General features: G+C 40.3%; 1 protein-coding gene across 8 annotated transcripts in view; it reads right to left on the bottom strand.

The window, feature by feature from the left end:
* Positions 1-20,938, bottom strand: part of Btrc (beta-transducin repeat containing E3 ubiquitin protein ligase) — a 184,102-nt gene that overhangs the window by 10,305 nt on the left and 152,859 nt on the right. For all 8 annotated transcript variants that reach the window (XR_004516321.1, XM_010626389.3, XM_010626387.3 and 5 more), the window contains 8 exons: positions 16,730-16,916; positions 12,263-12,359; positions 11,628-11,765; positions 10,714-10,832; positions 8,707-8,956; positions 8,119-8,237; positions 6,654-6,764; positions 4,539-4,617 (listed from right to left, as the gene is read on the bottom strand). Coding sequence is in view for 7 of the 8 variants with exons in the window: in XM_010626389.3 (XP_010624691.1) it covers positions 4,539-4,617; positions 6,654-6,764; positions 8,119-8,237; positions 8,707-8,956; positions 10,714-10,832; positions 11,628-11,765; positions 12,263-12,359; positions 16,730-16,916 (1,100 nt within the window). In the remaining variant the exon portion in view is untranslated. The remainder of the gene's footprint in view (positions 1-4,538; positions 4,618-6,653; positions 6,765-8,118; positions 8,238-8,706; positions 8,957-10,713; positions 10,833-11,627; positions 11,766-12,262; positions 12,360-16,729; positions 16,917-20,938) is intronic.

The raw sequence follows: 20,938 nt of genomic DNA on the forward strand, positions 1-20,938 counted from the left end.
TTTTTTTTTGGACTGGGGATCGAACTCGCAGGCTGCAGAACCACTGAGCCAAATCCTCAAGCCTTGAAAGTTTTTGTTTGAAACAGCATCTCACTATGTAGCTCAGGCTGGCCTCAAACTCACAGTGATCCTCCTGCCTTAAGCTCCTATTTAGTCCTATTTAACATGTGGTTGTGTGGCAACCAATATAAAACAGCACTGAGCATTTTAAAACTTAATTAATTGGCGATGCTGAGGATTAAACCCAGGGTCGTGTACAAGCTCTCTGGATGCTCTATCACAGAGAAACACCCCAGCCCATTTACTCATTCATCCGTTTAATTTACTGGGCTCTAGGAATTGAACCCAGGACCTCCTCACTGGGCAAAACCCCGAGCCCCCATTCTTTCTTTATTGAGACAAGAACTTCCTATGTAGCTCAGACTGGCCTTGAACTCATAGTGATCCTCCTGCCTCAGCTTCCCAAGTAGCTGGGATTACAGGTATGTGCCACCATGCCTGACAAAAAGTGTGTCAAAATTTTTCAGCTACCTTTCTGTTATTGGTCCCTAGTTTAACTGCACTGTGGTCTGAGAGGATATAGTGTATGCATGATTTATGATTCGTTTTTTCCATGAAGTTTCACTATGTTGCCCAGGCTAGTCTCAAATTCGTGAGCTCAAGTGATCCTCCTGCCTTAGCCTCTTGAAAGGTTGGGACTAGAAGCGTGTGCCCCTACACTCAGCTTGTATGATTCCTTATCCCCTCCCCACCCCACCCCAAGTACTGAGGATTGCATTTAGGCCTCATGCAAGCTAGGTAAGTGCTCTACCACAGAGCTATATGCCCAGGTCTTGTTTTTAATTGTGACAGGGTCTTGTTAAATGGCTTAGGCTGGTCAGGTGTGGTGGTGCACCTCTGTAATCCCAGCACTTGGGAAGCCGAGGCAGGAGGATCACCACAAGTTCAAGACCAGCCTGAAATACACAGTGAGACCCAGCCCCAAAAAAAGAAAATTGCCTAGGCCGGCCTCAAACTTCCTTTAACCCTCCATAATAGCTGGAATTCCATGGACTGCCATGCTTCTGCAGCACATATCCCAGCTCGTTTCTATTCTTTCACATCTGTTAGGGTAGATTCTACGGCCCTGACTGCCGTGTATCTTGGTGAACCATCCACGGTGGTTTGAGAAGAATGTACATCTGCTACTGCTGGATGAAGTGTTCTAAAGGTGCTGATTACAGCCCATGGAGGGGGCTGCTGAGTTCCGCTTTTCTTACTGATTCTGCTGCCTCTGGATCTGCCCTTATCAATGGGGCGCAGGAGTCTCCAACTATTAAAGAAGAGTGGGTTCTCTATTTCTCCTGGCAGTACTGTGATACTTTTTGACGCTGCTAGGTATACACACATCAAGGACGGTCCTGTCTTCTTGGTGAGCTGGCCCTGTCATCATGCCCTGGTGACAGTCTCTGCTCTGCAGGCCACTGTCCGAGATCAGTACAGGCCCTCCAGCGTGCTCCAGTCCAGGGTTAACACAGTGTATTAACGTGCTAAAGCCTTATGCTAACCGGCTTCGCGTCACTATGACCAGTGGTGAAAACTTGTTACACACAATTCAAAGGGAAGGATTTATTCTATTTGATGGTTTCAACCATTTCAGACCATAGTTGGCTGGCTCCAACGCAACACCTCCATTGCCAGGGCTGTGCTCTACCACTGAGCTGTGTCCCAACCCTGTTTAAATGAACACACGCAGAAATAAAGTCTATGCCAATGTTACACATCCTGCAGGAGGGAAGCAATGGAAATAGTGTCTCAAGTTTCTTCATTCCATACGAAGTATTACAAGGTCATCTGGTAGCACACCTTAATAAAGAGGGTCATGTGCTCTAGCTCACCACCTGAGACTGCTGCATGGATGCAATAATAACTCAAAGACTGAGGTAAAACAACATTCTCAAAAGTAATCCTTCAAAAGAGCAAACGTAGAAAGTAGCAACATGATTAAAAATCATATGAAAATTATATTAAAGATAAATGTATTATACACGTCCATTAACACAGAGATGGTCAGAATAGATTTAAAAAAATGAAAACTTGTCTATAAATGTTTATAGATTATTATTATCATCATCATCATTATTATTATTAGAGGTACTGGGGTTGAACCCAGGGTCTCTGCACCACGTTACACCTCTAGCCCTTTAAAAAAAAAAAAAAATCGAGACAGTCTTTGCTAACTTTCTAAGTTAGCCAGACTGGGCTCAAACTTGGGATCTTCCTGCCTCAGCCTCCCAGAGTGCTGGGATTCCAGGCATGTGCCAAAACACCCTGCCTATTCATCAAATTTTAAAAAGGGAACTATTACTAGACATCAAAATCAGAGTGAATATCAAAATAACTTATTGTTAGTGAAAAGAGGAACAAAGAGGACATACTGTACAGTATAGAAAATGCAAACTGGGCCGGGGATGTAGCTCAGTGGTGCCACCACCTGCCTTGCAAGCACATGGTCCTGAGAATGATCCCCACTACAAACAAAATAAAAGCAAACTAATCAGTGTTGATGGAAGCAGATGAGGGGCTAGCTAGAGAGGGGGGCATGGAAGCAGGTGAGATGGGAAGAAGGAATTGCCAAGGGGTGAGAACATTATCATGCACAGCTTCACTGACGCACTTTGTCAAAGTTTATTGCTTTGTTACTTTCAATATGTCTACTTTACCGCTAATTTTACTTCAAAAATCAGCTTTTAAAAGCCAACTTAATGAACTGGGTGTGGTAGCACATATTTAAAATCGTAGCACTCTGGGAGGCTGAGACAGGAGGATCCAAGCAGGTGGAAGTGCAGCTCAGGGCAAAGGCCCTGGCTTCAATGCCCAGTACAGCAAAACAGACAAACAGGTTGCAAGGTCTGAACAGATATTTCTCAAAAGATAAGCATATGAAAAGGTTTTCGACATCATTAGTTATCACAGAAATGCAAACAGCACATTCACTCAAATGGCTGTAATGTGTTCAAATACTGACAATACCAAGTGCTGGCAAAGACTTGGAGAAAAAGAGAACTCCCATACAGTTAGTAAAAATGCAAAATGCTTTGCCTTTGAAAAATCCAAACTGCCACTTTGGGAAGCAGCTTGGTAGTTTCTTTCAAATTTAAGCACACATTTACCACTGGATCCAGAAATCGTACTTCTAGATATTTACCCAAGAGCAAGGAAAACAGTACGGGCACAGAAACCTGTAGAGAAAAATTTTCAGTGGCTTTACTCAGAAACAACAAGAACTGGAAACTTCCCAAATGTCCTCAAAACAGTGAACAAATAAACAAATTGGTTTACCCCCTCACTGGAATACTACTCAGGGATAAAAAGGAGCAAAGTACTCATACAGGAATGTGGATAAATCTCCAACAAAGGATACATACGGTCTGATTTATAGGACATTCACAAGAGCACAACTACAGTGACAGAAATCAGACGAATGGTTGCTAACAGTTGCTAGGAGGTAGGGAAGGCTACGAAGAAGCCCAACGAAACTGGGGATGACAGAAATGTTCTGTATCCTGACTGCAGTAACAGTTACACAAGTGCAAGCTCACAGCAGCACACTGAAAAAGGGTCAGGTTTCCTGTATGCAAATCACAACTCTACACAGTGGACTTGTTGGATTAAGTATAAATGAATGACAGGACACATTTTAAAGGACATGTGAAATACACAGAAAGTAGTGCACTTCTGAGAGAATATGCTTCAAACCCATACAATTCTGAAGTACTAAGAACACTGAAGTGCTAAGAGCCAGGATTCAGAACACTAAGTCTTGAATGCTCGCTCTTGTCTTTCCCTGAGTTGTGCAGAAGGTCCTGCCACCTTGGGGCTTACCTCATCTTCCAAGTGAAGCAGGAGTTGCTGATCTGCGCTTCTGGCTAGCATGACAGGGAAGGATTTATTGCTCGTGGAAGTGCTGTCCCTCTTCCCTACGTTTTGTGGCGAAGGGGATTTAACCCAGGGCCCCAGGCCTTGAGCCTGCTAGGCAAGTGGCAAGTGCTCTGCTGCTCACAGTGTGCCTTTAGACTCCTTCCCCACATGACTTGATGTCACACAGAGGCACACACAGGGAGCATCAGATCTGATCCAGCTGCTCAGGCACAGAACTAAGGGGCTGGCCACGAGGTTCTCAGGACTCCCAGAGCACTTTCTACAGGCACAGGTGTGCATGTCCTCAGATTCTGGACAAGTTCCAATTTGAGTAATTATATTCCTTTTCCCTTAGTACCCCCTGCGACTTCTGGTGGCCACACAATTCTTATTCACTTCCTGTACTACACTGTTGTAGAGGTGCTGTGCAGCTGCTGAACAGCTGCCACATTCCTCTCCATGTAGTCTCTAAAGCACTTTCGGATGAAAGGCACTGTACAGACATACTTTATTGTCATGCACTGGCTGCCTTTTCACTTAACAGGTTTGGTGAGACTCTATCTGACCCAGATCTACATTCACAGCACATCAACATTTAATCTACTGTCCTCCTAACCCCCTAACCACAAGGCTCTTACCACAAGGGTCCGCAGGCAGAGAGTCCCTGCAGGAGCACGGGGGTCCAAAGCAGCCAAAAGATCCCACACTTTGATTTTTCTAAAGATCAAAAAAGGGGACCAAAATCTCAGTCAAAAGCAGTTAAGAAAATACATGGAAGAACAGCAACAACTAAAATAAATACATATGAATGGTGAGTAGAGTTTATATTATGAATCCAGTTCACAGGAATATATCTTGTTTTGGAAAACTGGTCCCTGTATTCATTCTTGGGTAGGGGTTATTGGTATCAGCAGGGGGAAAATGTACATGATTAACCTAAAAATGAGAAACAGGTTAGCTTTAACCAAACTGAAGACAGCTAATGGTAAAGGTATAGCATACTTTGGAGCCAAATGGAGATCTTGTACACCAGACTCCGTTGCTTTTTTTTTTTTTCCACAGTGCTAGAGATTAAACCCATTGCATTTGTGCAAACACTACCACTGGGTTACAGCTGGTTTTGTTTGTTTGTTTGAGACAGGGTCTCACTAAGTTGCCCAGGCTGGCTTCACACTTGCAATCTTTCATTGCAGCCTCCTGAGTGGCTGGGATTACAGGTGTGCCCTGTCGTGTCTGGCCATGAGAACTCTTAATGATAGAGATTACTCAGCTCTCAGTCATCCTCTTTCTAGGCTAAGAATGGCCCATATCTCAAGCAACAGAGGTCTGGGATCCATTTAAGAGCTGTGGGCTTTACACAAGCAAACCTTCACATTTTGATTTAAGTTTAGAAAAGTTAAGCCCTTCTGAAAATCAATTACAGTGGTACTTAAGTTCACAAACTTAATTCTTTCCATGATTCTGATCACAACTGAATTGGATGAGAACCGAATCAAATTCACTGGTTAGGTTCAATGTTGACCTTATGATGAAATTTAATTTGGTTCTAGTCCAATTCAGTTTGTGACCAGAAATGTGGAAAGAATTCAGTTCGTGAACTGAGGCACCACTATCTAGACTACATTTCCTCAATTATATAAAGATAAAACCCCCAAAAAGTAGAGACAGATCAAAGCCAGAAAATAAAGCATTGGCCTGTCTAGAACATGTCACACAGCCCAGAGAGTTCTCCAAGGCTAACCCTAAGCAGAGGCTAAGCCTAAGCTGGGCACACTTCCTGCTGCTTGAATTGGTTTTAATGTGTTGCTAACAGTCAGCTCAGGAGCTAAGTTAATGTTCTTGGTTTCTAGAATTTATTTATTTGTTTTTGGTACTGGGGATCGAACGAGGGTCCTTGAGCCTACAAGGCAGGTGGCAGAATCACTGAGCTAAATCCCTGACCCTGGTTTCTAGAATTTAAAAAGCTGCTAGAATTTGAACGGTAGCTTTCCATTTCCCCTATTTCCACCACAAATAAGGTACCCGGACAAGAAAAAAAAAAAAAAAGAAGAAGTGAAAACATTTTTGTATAAGCTTGCCTGGGACCTAGTGTTGTTGGACTTGTGATCCATTCACAACACAAATTGATTCTAAATCTTCTGGAAATTAGACTGAGGAAAATAAAGACTACTGAATTCATTATAGATGGAATGCTACAAGTGATGACAAGAGAGCTGAACTTTCAGGAATCTCTCAGATATCAAAATCAAAGAAATCAAAATTCTAGACCCTACCACACACTAAGCCTCAAAGATACTGCCCTCCAATGTATCCAATTTATTAGTAAGTCACCATGTTGTATGCATATCCTGATAGATTGGGTTTGTCTGGTTCTTTGTCTTACAGAACAGACAAAATCACAAGCAAGGAACTAAAATAATAATGACATTCACATGCAAAAAATATAATAAAATGACTGGGAAAATATTTTACAAAAGAATAAACAGAGAAGAGGTACATAAAGAAATATTGTATTAGATAGTTTTTGTGAAATTTGTTAGTTTTTAGAAATAAGAAATGGTTGTAAACCAGGAAGAAGTGTAGACACTGGTGTGTGTGTGTGTGTGTGTGTGTGTGTGTGTGTGTGCACATGCACGCAGGTGGTGTATGATTGAACCCAGGGCTTTATACATGCAAGACATGTATTGTACCACTGAGCAGTACCTCTACACCCAGTTCTTGTACTTGTTTCTTAACCTTATTAGCAAACTCACCCATCATAGGCCCCGCTGACTATCCTCTTGTTATCAAATCGGATGCATCGCACTAGTTCCTCATGGCCTTCTAACACTCGTAAACATGCACCACATTCTATGTCCCATAATCTAGAAGAGAAAATTGAGTCATATGAATTTTCATGTATTCTTTACTAAGCTTGATGTGTTACAATAATATACTTCACATCTTTTAAAAACCCACAAAAATAAAATGAATTGCCACTCATACAAAAGTGTACAGTCTTCAATGTAATGTATTTTCTTTCTGTCATATAACTTAGGCACAAGAGTGTATGATTTAAGTTCATACGTAGTCTGCATTTTTAAAGCACAATCTTTTATGTAATTCTATAACCAGGTTCCTGCAAGCAGAAAGGGACTAACTCAGTGCACACAGTTTCTGGGGAGGAAGTGACCAGCACTGGAGAGTGGAGAGCAGTGCTTCTTGAAATCACTGGTAGGAACGGGGCCCAGTGTCAGCACCCTCCTACAACACCTCCGCCTCTGGGTCTGAGGACTCTGATTTCACTCACACCAGGTTGGTCTTCTTCCATATCATGGAAATACAAAGCTAGTTTTCAAGAAGTTCTGTGTAATAATTTAAAAAGCAGCCTGCTTTCAGACCAATCTAAGTGATTCATGGTAATTTTCTTTGGATATAACAATAGCTGTTTTGCTTTTACTCTTAGCTTGACTTCTTTAAATAGTCTCTTCTTCCTCTCAGTAATTACTGAAGGGAGAGGATGAGTAAGTCTTCCAAATTCTACTCATATTTTTTTTTTTTTTTTTTTTTTTTTTTTTTTTGGGTACCAGCGATCGAACTCAGGACCTTGCGCATGTGAGGCAGGTGGCAGAACCACTGAGCTAAATCCCTGGCCCTGTATCATTCACTTTTGTGAAGGGGGAAAACACAAAAAAGTACTGTAACACACAGAATCTTTATACAAGTAACACTCTGGCCAATTATGTAATGCTAAGACAAAAGCAGATGCTTTTTAGTAAGGAAACAAATTATTTTTTCAACAACACTGACAAAATCGGCTATTTATTAACACCATTTATTAGCTACTTATTAGCACTTTTCAACTGTGGGCAACTCCAAAAAGAGTGGCTTTTGACCATCATCCATTTGTCTTTTTTTTTTTTTTTTGGTACCGGGGATCGAACTCGAGACCTTGCACTTGTGAGGCAGGCAGCAGAACCACTGAGCCAAATCCCCGGCCCCCATTTGTCTTTCTTGCTTACTGACTAGTACCTCCAGACTAGGTCCACCTGGTGATAAAACTATTACAGGGAGGAAACACATAAACAAAAGGCTTTGCTGTGCTGCCTCTCTGCCTCTTTTCTGATCTGTAAGAAGCTAGAGAAAGGAAAAATACTTGATCATAAAGTGACTGATCTGTGTCCAAACAGTGAGCAGCAGAATACTGGTTAATGCTCAGAAGGGATGCCCGCTGCTCACCTGATTGTGTTGTCAGATGAGCCACTCACCACCAGCCTGTCTCTGTACTGCAAACAGGCGATGCCTCGTTTGTGTCCATTCAGGGTCCTTACAAATTCACAAGTACTTGTGTTCCATACCTAAGATGTAAAATGACATTGAGTAGTGATGTGGTGCTTTTGCTGGTAAAATGTATGGCAAATGGAGTCATAAGGAAGCAGAAAACAGGACTGAACCATTAAGGAGATGTCCATTTCTCAAACATATAGACCAAAGCAAACAAATTTCACTTAATTCATGGTAATACTGGGTTAATTAGAAGCTGGCTGAGATCAGAGGGTTATTCTTCAAACTAATCTATGAGGTCTATCTGGTCTTATAGATAACGTTTTCTTCAACTTAGATTTATCCCTGCCCTTTTCATGTTCACCATTATTATTTTGTGGTGCTGGGGGTTGAATCTAGGGCCTTACGCGTGCCAAGCAAGTTACCGCCGAGTTGTATCTCCAGCCCACCACCATTATTTATGGAAATAAAGTATCAGTGACCACTACATCACTACATCACATGAACTCTAAATGGGGGACTTACTGAAAAATGCCCTACTACCTTTATAGTTCTATCCCCAGATGCAGAAACAATGTACTTGTCATCAAAGTCTACGACGTTGACAGCAGCTCTGTGTCCGACTAGCACCCTTCGGAGGGTGATGTCAGTTGGGGAGGCCATGTCCCATACAGCAATGGAACGGTCTTTGGAGCAGGTCACCATCATGCCATTATTGAAACGTAGGTGTAAAACTGCTTCGCAATGGTGAATCAATGTGTTCAGCATTTCACCTGTATTCACATCCCATACTCTGTAAGGGAACATCTGAGAGTTAGACGGCACTGAAGCTACAACAAGCCACTTGTATTTGAATGTAATGCTCCCCACCCACCTCCCATAGGTGCACAGGATGTATTATACTCTGATCTTCTTTTGCAGCACTATGGAGAGCAATGCTGGCCCACAGGGTAAAAGAAGATAGACAAAGGAAAAAACGGGGAGAATGGTAGAAAGATAGGGATGGGGTGCCAGGTGGTACCCTTAAAAATTGAAATCTGGGCAAGTTGTGAAGGACAAAGATAAGGTGGCAGCCACCAGTGCCTGATCATTTGGCCCAGTGTTCGAGATTATTATAAATGGTGTCAATCTGACACTGTTAAGGAGATATATTTTAAATGAGGAGTCTGATTAGTAACAACAGCACTGGTGTCTACCCATTAACCACCCTCAGGAACTAGAACCAACAAGGGCCAAGATATTTCTGACAGATTTAGTAATGTAGATGTGAACTTGATTACCCAGGATTACAGGTCTACCACATAGCTCAAGAGCCAAGATTACCCAGACTAAATATAAGCCCACATTTCTGTGTCACAGGGGTGGAGGCCAACAGTGGCCTTCCCACTGTAAATATTGGCTTCAAGGCAGAGCATGAAACCCTTGGATAGCTTAAGGACTTTCTGTTGTCACTTTGGTTACTCTTTTTGTATAATGAATGTGGCTTTAATAACATTTTATTTCTTTTTACAATTTGGCCTTCTTTAAAAAAAAAGTAATTTTCTGAGCTGTGGGTACAGCTCAGTGGTATAGCACTTGCCTACCACGCATAAGTTCAATCTCCAGTACTGAAAAACAAAACAAAACAAACAAAAAAAACAAAACCAAAACCAAAACCAAAAAAATAACACATTTTGTCCTTCCCTTATGAATGATACAACCACGCACAGTGTCTGAGCTCCTGCAAGGTCTACAAGCACCAATAAATGTTAAATGTTGACAAGTGGAAGGACTGGGTTTGCTATGGCTTGAAGTCAAAAGACAATAACCAGGAGCAGCAGTTTCTATTCACAGAGGATAATTTCCAATGGCAAACATTTAACTTCAGAGAATTTAACAACACAGTTAACTGCTTTTTGTAGCTTTTTAAAAAGTTACTTTTGATGCATTATCTTTGCTAAATCCTTTAGCTGAAGGCAAAATTCCTAACAGTGGTTTCCAGCAGTGCTGCTGGTACCCAGAACTCAAGTTACATTGGACTCCAGCAGCATAATGCCTGTGTCATCAAATCACTACTGCCTCTGGAAACAGAAGTCCCTTCCCTGAGTGAAGCTCATGGTTAAGAACTGCAGGGACAGCAGGGGAGGGGCTGGCAGCAGGAGAGCACAGCATTGCTCACCTGTATGAATTTTAAAGAGGTAATGCTTGCCTGTGCCACAGTTTAACTACTGGAAAAGGGAGGCTTCATTCTCTTCATCTTACTCCCTCTCTCTTGAGAAATGTGTTAGGAATGCAAGGTTTACGTAAAGGTAAGTTTCGACATGGAGGGAAGATTCTCTAAATTAAAAAAGAATGCATAGTTTCTTATTGTGAAAAAAAAATTACAACTTAATCCAATCATTCCTAAATCAAGTTTTAGGTTCTAAATTGACACAGTGATGGGAACTGATATTTTTTTCTTCCTTAGTTTCAGACCTGCATTCATGTAGATATGTACAAAATTAATATCTGTGACAAAGAACAGAGAGATCAGTTGCTACAGAGTTCAAAAGAGCTTCTGAAGTTGCCTACCTAACTGTGGAATCCGATGATCCAGTTACGATGACCCTCTCGTCATACTGGAGACACAGGACAGAACCTGTGTGGCCTGTGAGAATTCGTTTGCATTCCAATGTGCTTTTATCCCAGATCTAGGATGGCAAATAAGATCCTTTTGACCACTGTGATAATGGGGAATGTGGAGACTCGTGGGCTCTATTGTGTCTGACCACTCAATCAAAGCCTAGAACAGCTAGAAATGCATTCTCTTCTTCGGGATGGTTAAGCACCTATCAATGTGGCTTCCATTCTAATAAAAATTATTTATTCTCTTCTTCGGGATGGTTAAGCACCTATCAATGTGGCTTCCATTCTAATGTAAACTTTATTCTTTTCATTAAGGAACAGGGGCAGGCTATAATTATATAAAAAAATTGTTCCCTTCCCCTAGGAATATAACCACACAGTGTGTGAGCTCCTGTAATGTACTCAAGCATAGCTAAATGTTAAATGTAGACCAATGGAAGGAATTACAGCCCCTCAGTGTACTTCAAAAAGGAAAGTTACCCCTGAGACTTAATTTGTATGCTTACATGGGGAGGGGGAGATGTCAGTCCTCTAAAGAAATGATTTGGCTTTGGAACTGGAACCAATCTAAAATTTTCGCTTCCTACAAGTAATGCTCAGGTGTTTTGTTTTTGTTTCTCTTTCTTTGGCTTTTTGAGGCAGGGTCTCCTTTTGCAGTTCAAGCTGGCCCTGAACTCACTATGTAGCCCAGGCTGGAATCAAACTCATGGTGATCCTCCTGCCTCAGCTTCCCGAGTGCTGGGATGACAGGTGTGTGCCACCATGACTGGCTATACTTAAGAGTTTATGATGCAAACTGCTTTAGGAATGTGGGTACCCTTGCTCCCTTAGCTATTCTCTCTCAAATGAAGAGAACTTACCTTGATTGTGTTGTCTCGAAGGCCGCTTACAATTTTCTGGTCATCGTACTGTAAACAGTAAACTCCTTTGCTTGTTTCACTTCTGCAGTGGATTCTCTGTAAGCTATGCCTTCCACATCTCCAATTAGATTCTATGGTCTGAGAAGAGGCAGGTAATCAGGAATGGACCTGAACCTCTTACATTGATGGTAACCAACAGATCAATGCAGTAATCTATGGGACACACACAACTTCAAGAAAACTAAAAATATGCACGGAGAAAGGTGGTGTGCTCCATGCTCTTACCACAAATGTGGCCACTGAACTTCCATGGAGGCTCATTTCAGAAGACATATTTAGTTTAGGAGCATAAATAGTGCTCCACAGTCAGTTTAGGAGCACAAATTCAAAGGTTTCACAACTATTGTAAGAAAGTCAATCTCTCTTTTGCTCTCTCTGCTTATAAGTATCCAATTTTTTAAAGCTTTACAAAATTTGCTTGGCAATTTACTATTATTTTACCCACCCTATTCGTTTGTAAAGATATTTTTAACCCACATCTATAAACCTTAATGGATTTGCTATAATAATAGTGAAAATGAAGAATGCTAATCATTCTGTCTTTGGCAAATACCCCCCAATACAGAGATTCTTACCTCAATGTCTTGTATAATTTTAGGATAAAGTGCTCTATAAAAAGAGTTGGGAGGAGCATTGCCATCAGGAGGTTTGTTTTTGAATAAATACTGTCCCCTAAAAAAACAAATATTTCCCAATGAAAACCACAGTATACAGTTATAAGGGGCTACATATTTCTTTAAAGTGTTTCACAGTTACCAGTCCATGTGCTCTCCATGACAAACCTGGACAGGTGTGACAATGAGCCCGATTTCAGGAGTTCCATGTTAAGCAGTAACTTTCTGTGTGTTAAGGAACTTGACGTTGGCTTGTTTTTGGGTAAAACATGATTATTTCTACTGCCAAACATCAGACTTCCAAGCTTTCTGAGATGCTATGTCAAAAGAGCATGTTTAATCAGAATTCATCTACTGGTCTGCTAGGCTTCTGTACAGATTCACTGACCTTATCTTTTGAAAACTTTGCTAGTTAATGGTAGCTATTACTTCTGACCTAGTACAGGACCTTGATGTCTTTGTTTTTCCTTGAGTCAAGCTGTGCCAGTGTCAGAGGAGCCAAGCACAGCAGCACCAATGCCTCCCCCATGGACATCACCAGTCCAGATCTTTGTTCCGTGGGGTGAGGTGTGTTGGCTGCCCAGGCACCCAGGCTTTGGGCAAACAGCATGGCTGTGCCTAAACTGGACATACAGCTCATTTCAACAGAAAACCGAGGACCACAAGAGTGTCCAACAGTGAGCAGGAAGGGAGAAAGATGGGAAGAAAAGCCTAAGAGCGCTGTGCTGTCACATCTAAGTCACGGAGGTGACTTTCACAGGTGCGTTCCTGGCTATGCCTCCACACACATGCATTTACTGCCTTCCCGATTCCAGGGAGCAGCATTTGTTAATAGCTCTTTCCTATGACAGCACATCTCTGGAATACTCATATTCCAAGTCAGATCTTTGCTTTAAAAAAAAAAAAATCAGTAAATGGCAATCACTTCCTGCTGGCTAAAAAATTTAATTCCTTGTCCTGAAGTTAAGAACTCACCGAACACGGTGTGGAAGCCAGTAAACCCGCTGTGGGCGTTCTAACTGCAGCCATCACTGGCAATGCGCCATGCAGGGTGGAGACGGGCAGAAAGAGCTCCAAGTGTCAGCCTAGCACCAGAGGAGTGATGCTTCCTCTGGGCCAGCCAGCCACTCCTCCGTCTGCAGCTCCATTACAATATAATTAATTGCTCCATGCTCCTGGAGCGCTTCTCCGTGCCCTCTTCCTATCCTACACCTTGAAAATTAGTTGAGAAAATTTCCTATCAAGAAGGTAGGTGGCTCTAACTTTTGTGTTAATCAGAAAAGAAAATTTAAAAAACTATTTTAAAAGCAGACTAATAGGACATAATAGCGAAAAGAAGAAGGCAGTTGAGCTGGTTGTGACAGTGCTTGATCCCTGTAACTTGGGAGGCTGAGGCAGGAGGATCCCAAGTTCAAGACCAATGTGGGAAATTTAGTGAGACCCTGTTTCAAAATAAAAAGTGGGTGGTGGTGAGGGGTAGCTCAGTTGTACAGCACTTGCCTAACATGTTTAAGGCCTTGGGTTTAATCCCCAACATGGTGGGAAGGGGAGACAAACAAGATATATTAGGAGACAATTATGGAGTAAAGGTACACTTCTCTGAATAATCTTATTCTGTAAAAACTTTGCAGGCAAATAAGATTCTGAATGAGAAAATTTTCGGTGTGACTCCAGGGCCCATATTTAGTTGCTTTGTTTCTCAGTGCCCACGGTTCCTGAATCTGTCTTCTTTCTAGTCTCTGGCAGTCATACATAGGCACTGCAGGGTTTTCTTTAAAGGGAGCACATAATACTCTTGCCACGTCCTTGGGAAAGAGAACTCATATAAACTTCTGATCCTATTTTTACCCCACCAGCTTTAACATAGGTATCCAAATTCCTTCGACTCAAAGACACTACAAAAAGGAATATGAGTGCTTTAAGAACTGGCCTTTCCATATGTTCTGAGTCACAGTTATTATGACGGAAGCTCTCTGACCACAGGGACTGATTCTGCATGAATGTCCAGCACCTGTGACGGTGTGGAGGACATGATAAATGTGCAGTATTAAATTCAGAGTGTTACCATAAATGGGATCTGCTGATTAAGAAAACGGACTTTTCCCAAGTGGTCTTTTATCATACTTTTAAGAATTGCCATTATTGAGCAGAGAGAGTGAGCACATTCAGTTCAAGAGAAAAAAAGCAGAGTTCATGTTCCAGAGCAGACTGTCAAATCCATCTAGATGTAAAATAAAACAGCAAAGTGGAAATTAAATCTCAAGAGACTCAAAGCTCTACTGGGAAACTGTATTCACTTGTTTACTTTTGGTTAAAAATGAGAAACACTTTCAAAGACAACATATGGATAAAGATGTGACGTAAAACTTCAGACAGTAGACTTGGTAAGATAATTTCAAAAGAGGAGAATGAGAAACTAGTCTGAATTAGTACTTTTTGAAGGGAGTACAACTTATACAGAGAGATGCTGGAGGGAGGAGACAGGAGGTGGGCAGGTGATCGGTAATTTCATGGGGTGATCACCAGTTCAGAGGCTAAGTGTGGCCAAAGACAAGGGAGTGCAGTGAGAAGCCTGAAAGTGACCTACAGAGCTGAAGAGACAGGGAAAGAGCGGCAATCAGTGGTGGCTGCACCTTCACACTTCTCCGCTGTACCTTTGTGTATCCTCTGAAATGCCCTGCAAGCCAGCTTTTCCACAAGTTTGTCTACTATTTCTGTAGCTAGCATGGAAGGTCTTGCTGCTGCTTAGTGCCAACCCTAAACAAAACTGTGGAACCTATTTTTACCTTTGGCATTTTAATATCCATCTGTAAGAACTGCCCATTTCTTGTTCTCTTTTCCTTCAAAAAATAGTTTATTCAACTCCCACTGTCTGATGAAGGTTTACTGTCATTTATGGTCCAAATGGGAACAAAATGTACTTTAACAGGGAACTAAACCATACAGATAAGGGAGTGAGTCTCTTCAACCAAAATGTGAGATCAGGAGTTATTTGGAGAAGAGTTTCTTTTCTTTTTCCTGAGGGACAGAGAAATCTTTGCCCTAAAATTTTCCCATGTAAGCAACTGCCTGCTCTATTTCTAAAGCTGGTCTTGGCATTCTTAGCAAAATGATGGACTCTAAATGTCATAAAACACTAAACCTATTTGCTTTGTTACACTATAAGAGTTTCTTTCCAAAGTATGACATCAGTTATGAAAGAAAAATTATTTTTCTACATAATGAAATAAGGAAAAGTAAGAAAAACATATTTGGGAAGAAATATCACTTTAAATATAATTATTATGCAGCCAAAGAATTGCTGGTGTTTCGTTCCTTTACTGAATCTGAGGAAAAAAAATTTAGTCTTCCTGGTAGAATGACCAAATTCTCTTAAATACTTGGTGTAAACTTAGCAGCCACTCTACGTATTATATGCTAACATTTTCTTGTCTTTTTAATTTTTAGTACATATTTGTGTAAAATAATGTGTTAATAAATTTCAAAGATATAAAAAGGGCATTATATTTTAATGAAAATTCTAAGGAAAGTTAATCCACGTATTTGTTTTTTCTCTATTCTTTTTTATTTTTAAAATTCTTTCTTTTCTCCATTCTTCACTGTTTTCTTTATATAAACAACTGAGAAAATCTGTTTTGAGACACATCATTGAGCATGTCTATTATCTTTTCTAACAATTAAAATACTATGTTTAATATTCATGAACCTTTATTTATGAACTAGTCATACCTGATTTTTTTCCTACCTGATTTTTTAATAATGACATTTTAGAGACATGTGCTGAGAAAATTTTGTAAAGATAGACAACATCTAGAAATTTTCATAAAATAATGCCATTGTTGAGAACAGTAAAATTGGTAATATTTTTTAGATTGCTGACTACCTGGTAACAGGGGAATTCAGAATTAAGTAAGAAAATTTAAGAAAAAAAGTTTTATACTAAATTTCACTTTTTCTGATAGCTATAGTTCTTATTCTAGTTGGGCATAAAAAAAATTTGGATTATAAAGGTGATAAAACACAGAAGCATGGGCTCAAACCAAGAATATATCTGGAGGAGAAAATAATCATTTGTCCTATCATTATCTTAGGGTAAAATTGGATCTGAGGGTTTCTATATGATTCAAAGTCATCTACTTGCAAAATAAATTGCCTACCAGCTCTTTTGCAGAATACCGATTTCTGCCCAGAGAACAGAATACTTCAAACAGGATGGTGGTCAGTTTTCCATTATATCATAATTTGATGAGTGACTGGTCAGAAGAGTAACTGCTGAGTATACAAACAACTATTTTCTTTTACACTTATAGCTATAGATCAGCAAACCCACTATGTTAAGTGATAAGTGGTCTGATTCCCAAGTCTTCTCATGATGCTAAATGGCCCGGTCTGGAAGTTCTGTAATAGGAGAAAGTTAAAAGTGCTTACCACCCTCTTCGTTCTGCCAGGCCTCTCCACAGAGAATCTGTCCTGACCATTCTCTCAATGAGCTTCTTCCATAACATGCCATACGATGTCACTCGGTACCACTCTTTGCACACGAGTTCAGCAGCACACAGTGACTGGGCATCCAAGTATGACAGAATGTTCTCAGCAATGTGATCCAAACCCCGAGCTGGGGGAGGAGAGGACAGAGTGGATGGTGAGGGATATTTTTAAACAAAGGTCCTTTAAAACACAACAGCACTTGTTCTGCTAGGAAGGTACATCACTGGTCTCCAGTGTGGTCCAGTTTCTTTTTCAAACAGAGGCTTGGGTAAAATGACTGTCAATGATTTTTCCATAAGGTTACAGAAATGAACAGTATTTTCCATTTTCCTTTAGATGAGGAAGTTCAAGCTAACAACCAGTAAACCCCCAAGACATTAAAAATAAAAAGGAGTCCAGAAAACAATTCCCATTTATCTATATGGATTTCAGCACTAGGGGATGTTCTATGGATAGCATCTCAAACTCTGTGATTCAGACCCCCCAAATCTCTATATTAGGGCCATTTCTCATTCTGTTTCTATTATTGCTGCAGTTCCAAAGCTATTCAGTAAAAGAAATATCCTTTAAATGTACTGGGGGAGAGACACTAAGACAGAAAGTGCTGGGTTATAGAATTTTGGGCATGCAGAAAGGACAGGAGGAAATACAGATTGGTGCAGGAACATCTCAAGGGGGAAGATAGAGAGAGCTATGTTTAAGTTCAAGGATGAGTTTAATTTCAGACTATATTTGAGAAGAGCTACTGCCATAAAACCTAAGCAACAACTGACCAAAAATGAAAAAAAGTCTTAGACTGATAGATAACTTTGTTCTTAACATTTCACAAAATATTTTGTTGCACATACAGAGGAAAACAGTGGCAAGCAGATGTTGGGCTGTGTAAATAGGAGGATTTCCCCCAGAAGTGCTTCGCTACCCATATCTATCCTGCGGTGTTGATGCATGGAAAACAGCATGGCTACACTACAAATCTTCTCTTGGCCGATGTTCTGTAACTTTGCCTTTTTTTTTTGTACTGGGGATCGAACTCAGGTCCTTGCACTTGGGAGGCAGGCAGCGGAACCACTGAGCTAAATCCCCAGTCCTTGGCTGATGTTCTAAGTTCACAAGAAAGACAAAAACGATCAAAGTTAGCTGGACATGGTGGCGCATGCCTGTAATCCCAGCACTTGGGAGGCTGAGGCAGGAGGATCACTACAAGTTCAAGGCCAGCTTGGGCTACATAGTGAGTTCCAGATCAGTCTCAACTACATAGTGAGACCTTGTCTAAAAAATAAAACAAACAAACAAACAATATGACTAAAGTTGTTGGTCATGGGGATTAATACTTATAACCTGCACTCTGGGAGGCTGAGGCAGAAGGATTCCAAGTTTGAGACCGGCATGGGCACTTCAGATCCTGTTTCAGAATAAAAAATGAAAAGGGCTGGGCCTGGGATTTAGCTCAGTGGTGCTACCACGTGCCTCACAAGCGCAAAGGCCTGAGTTCTATCCCCGGTTCAAAAAAAAAAGGAAGAAAGAAAAGGGCTGAGAATGTAGGTCAGAGTGTGAAAGCACTGGGTTTAATCCCCAGCACCACACGTCCAAAAGTTAGTTTTCTTTACAGACTCTGTCTCCCACAGGCACAAACTTGAAAGGAAAGACAACTGCCTTTCATTTTGTAGGCACACAGGCACACACTTGGGTGCCAATACCAACAATTGGAATACGCTTATTAAACATTATTCTAATTATAAAATTGTACAGCTATCACATTTCTAGCAGTTTGGGAAAGCATTAAATGGCTGTTTGGCTGGCATTACATGTTCATGTTTAAGCATAAGCAGATGGAGGCATCCATCACGCAATTCTTATTAGAGGAACATGACTACAGGCCAATTAAAGATATAATAATTAGATAGATCTTCATACAGAGGACAATGATGACAGAATTCCTGAATCTTTTAACTGAAAACTTTCCTCACCATCAAAGTTTCCAAAAGGAATTTCTGCGTTTTTAAGAGTTGCCATCAAATTGCCCCGATCATTTACTACGTGTACCTAAAATAAGTCTTTGGAAGTAATTTCACCTAATGCTACAAACAAAACCATTACATGTGAATGGATTACAGGCATTTTTGGAAGTAGTTTGTTAAGTGTATCAAGATGGTGTAGGTTTGTAAGTTTAAATGGCTGTAAAGCATTAGAGTGATGATTTTATACCTCACAGGCTGGTCAGCAGACACTCTAGGGACTGGGATGGGCAGGATACACAGGTCTAATCAACTCCTGCTCAGTTCTCAGAGGAGTAAGCTGGAGACAGTAACGTGTCCCAATGATGGGGAGAACACAGTAATAAGTACATTCTGATTGTACAAAGGAAATTGTTTGCCCATGGCTAAAACAAAATCCAATGTGTTGAGAGGCAAACATCTATTTAACAAAAGACACAGATAGAATTTGGGTTCACAGTGGTTATTTCTACATATAATTTAATTTTAAAGGTTAATTTGCAAATTTAGAAAAATAAAAATTTATTTTATTTTATTTTTTTTGGTACTGGGGATCAAACTCAGGCTCCTGTGCTTCCGAAGCAGGAACCAGAACCACTGAGCTAAATCCCCGGCTCAAAAAATAAAAAATTTTTAAAGAGATATAATTGGCAAAGATTAAACAAAGTAGTGATATGCAGTTCTGAGGACATTACAACTTGGTTTATTATTCTTAGGGCACAGCTTGCCAGCATGTATTATAAGGATTAAAAGCATGTTATACTCTCTAGTATATTAATTCCACCCTACTATTTTTCCCTAGGATCTCACAATGTAGAAGAATGTCTTCCACTGCATAATTTATAATAGGAAAATAATCTGAAATGACCTAAAAAATTTCCCCTGCAGTAGAAGAGACTGATCCCTAGGGGCCTTCATGCTGAGCTACATTCCCACTCCTCTGTTTTTCATTTTGAGACAAGGTCTCACTAAACTACCCAGGCTGGGTTTGAACCTGCAATCCTCCTGCCTCAAATCTCCCAGAGTGCTGGGGTTATAGCCATATGCCACCAACATAACTCTTAAATTTTCAATAAAGAGGTTATGGCATTTATGTTTAAAGCACTGTGAGGAACACTATGCAACAGCTAAAAAGCATGTGAGAACATGATACCTTAATGTATTTACTGAGAATACATAAAGAAAAGGTTTTACGGATCATTTATGATCACAGTCTTATAAGGAAAGCTCTCTCTTGAAAACAGATTACATACCAAAATACTAATATACAATAGTAACTTTCTCTGCATAGTGTGGTTCTGGAAAATTTTATTTTTATATTTTATCTTCTAGTTTTCCTGTAACTTCTATAATCAGGATATGACAGTCAAAACAAAAACAAAAAGCAAAATCCTCTCACAACAATATATATTTGGGTCAACACTCATATTCATCTTTGTACTAATTTTATTTATTTATTCATTTATACATTCATTTACATTCATTTATTTTTTTTTTGGTACTGGGGATTGAACTCAGGATCTTGTGCTTGTGAGGCAGGTGGCGGAATCACTAAGCTAAATCCTTGACCTAATTTTCTTTTAAAATAATTTTTTAGGGGGATGACAGGAGGGCAGGGGTATGGGGGAAAAATGAGAACCAAGATCTGTCACGTAAGGGTACAAGATCCCAATGATAAATGTAATTATACTGTGAACTTAAAAAGTACCAATAAACTCTGGAAGATTAAAAAAATAATAATAATAATAATAATAAAATAAAATAAACTTTTAGGGCTGGGGATTTAGCTCAGTGGTACTGCCTCCTGCCTTGCAAGTGCATGGTCCTGTTTATCCCCAGTACCAAAAATAAAATAAAATAAAATAAAATAAACTTTTAGCCAGGTGTGGTGGCATACCCCTGTAATCCCAGCACTCAGGAGGCTGAAGAAGTTGGATTGCCATGAGTTTGAGGCCAGCCTGGGCTACATAGTGAGTTCAAGGCCAGACCTTGTCTCAAAAAAACCAAAAAACCAAAACAAAACCTAAAACCTTTTAACAAACAGAAGAATGTCACATTTTCCTGAGCATTTTCCCCCAAATACTAATATCTTTGTAGTATTTTAAATTACCACTAAGAATTCAGAGAACTTACAGCACTCTTCAAAGCAAGCACT

This window comes from Fukomys damarensis, unplaced genomic scaffold (assembly GCF_012274545.1).
Source record: "Fukomys damarensis isolate Sample0158 unplaced genomic scaffold, DMR_v1.0_HiC HiC_scaffold_8, whole genome shotgun sequence".
Classification (NCBI taxonomy): Eukaryota; Metazoa; Chordata; class Mammalia; order Rodentia; family Bathyergidae; genus Fukomys; species Fukomys damarensis.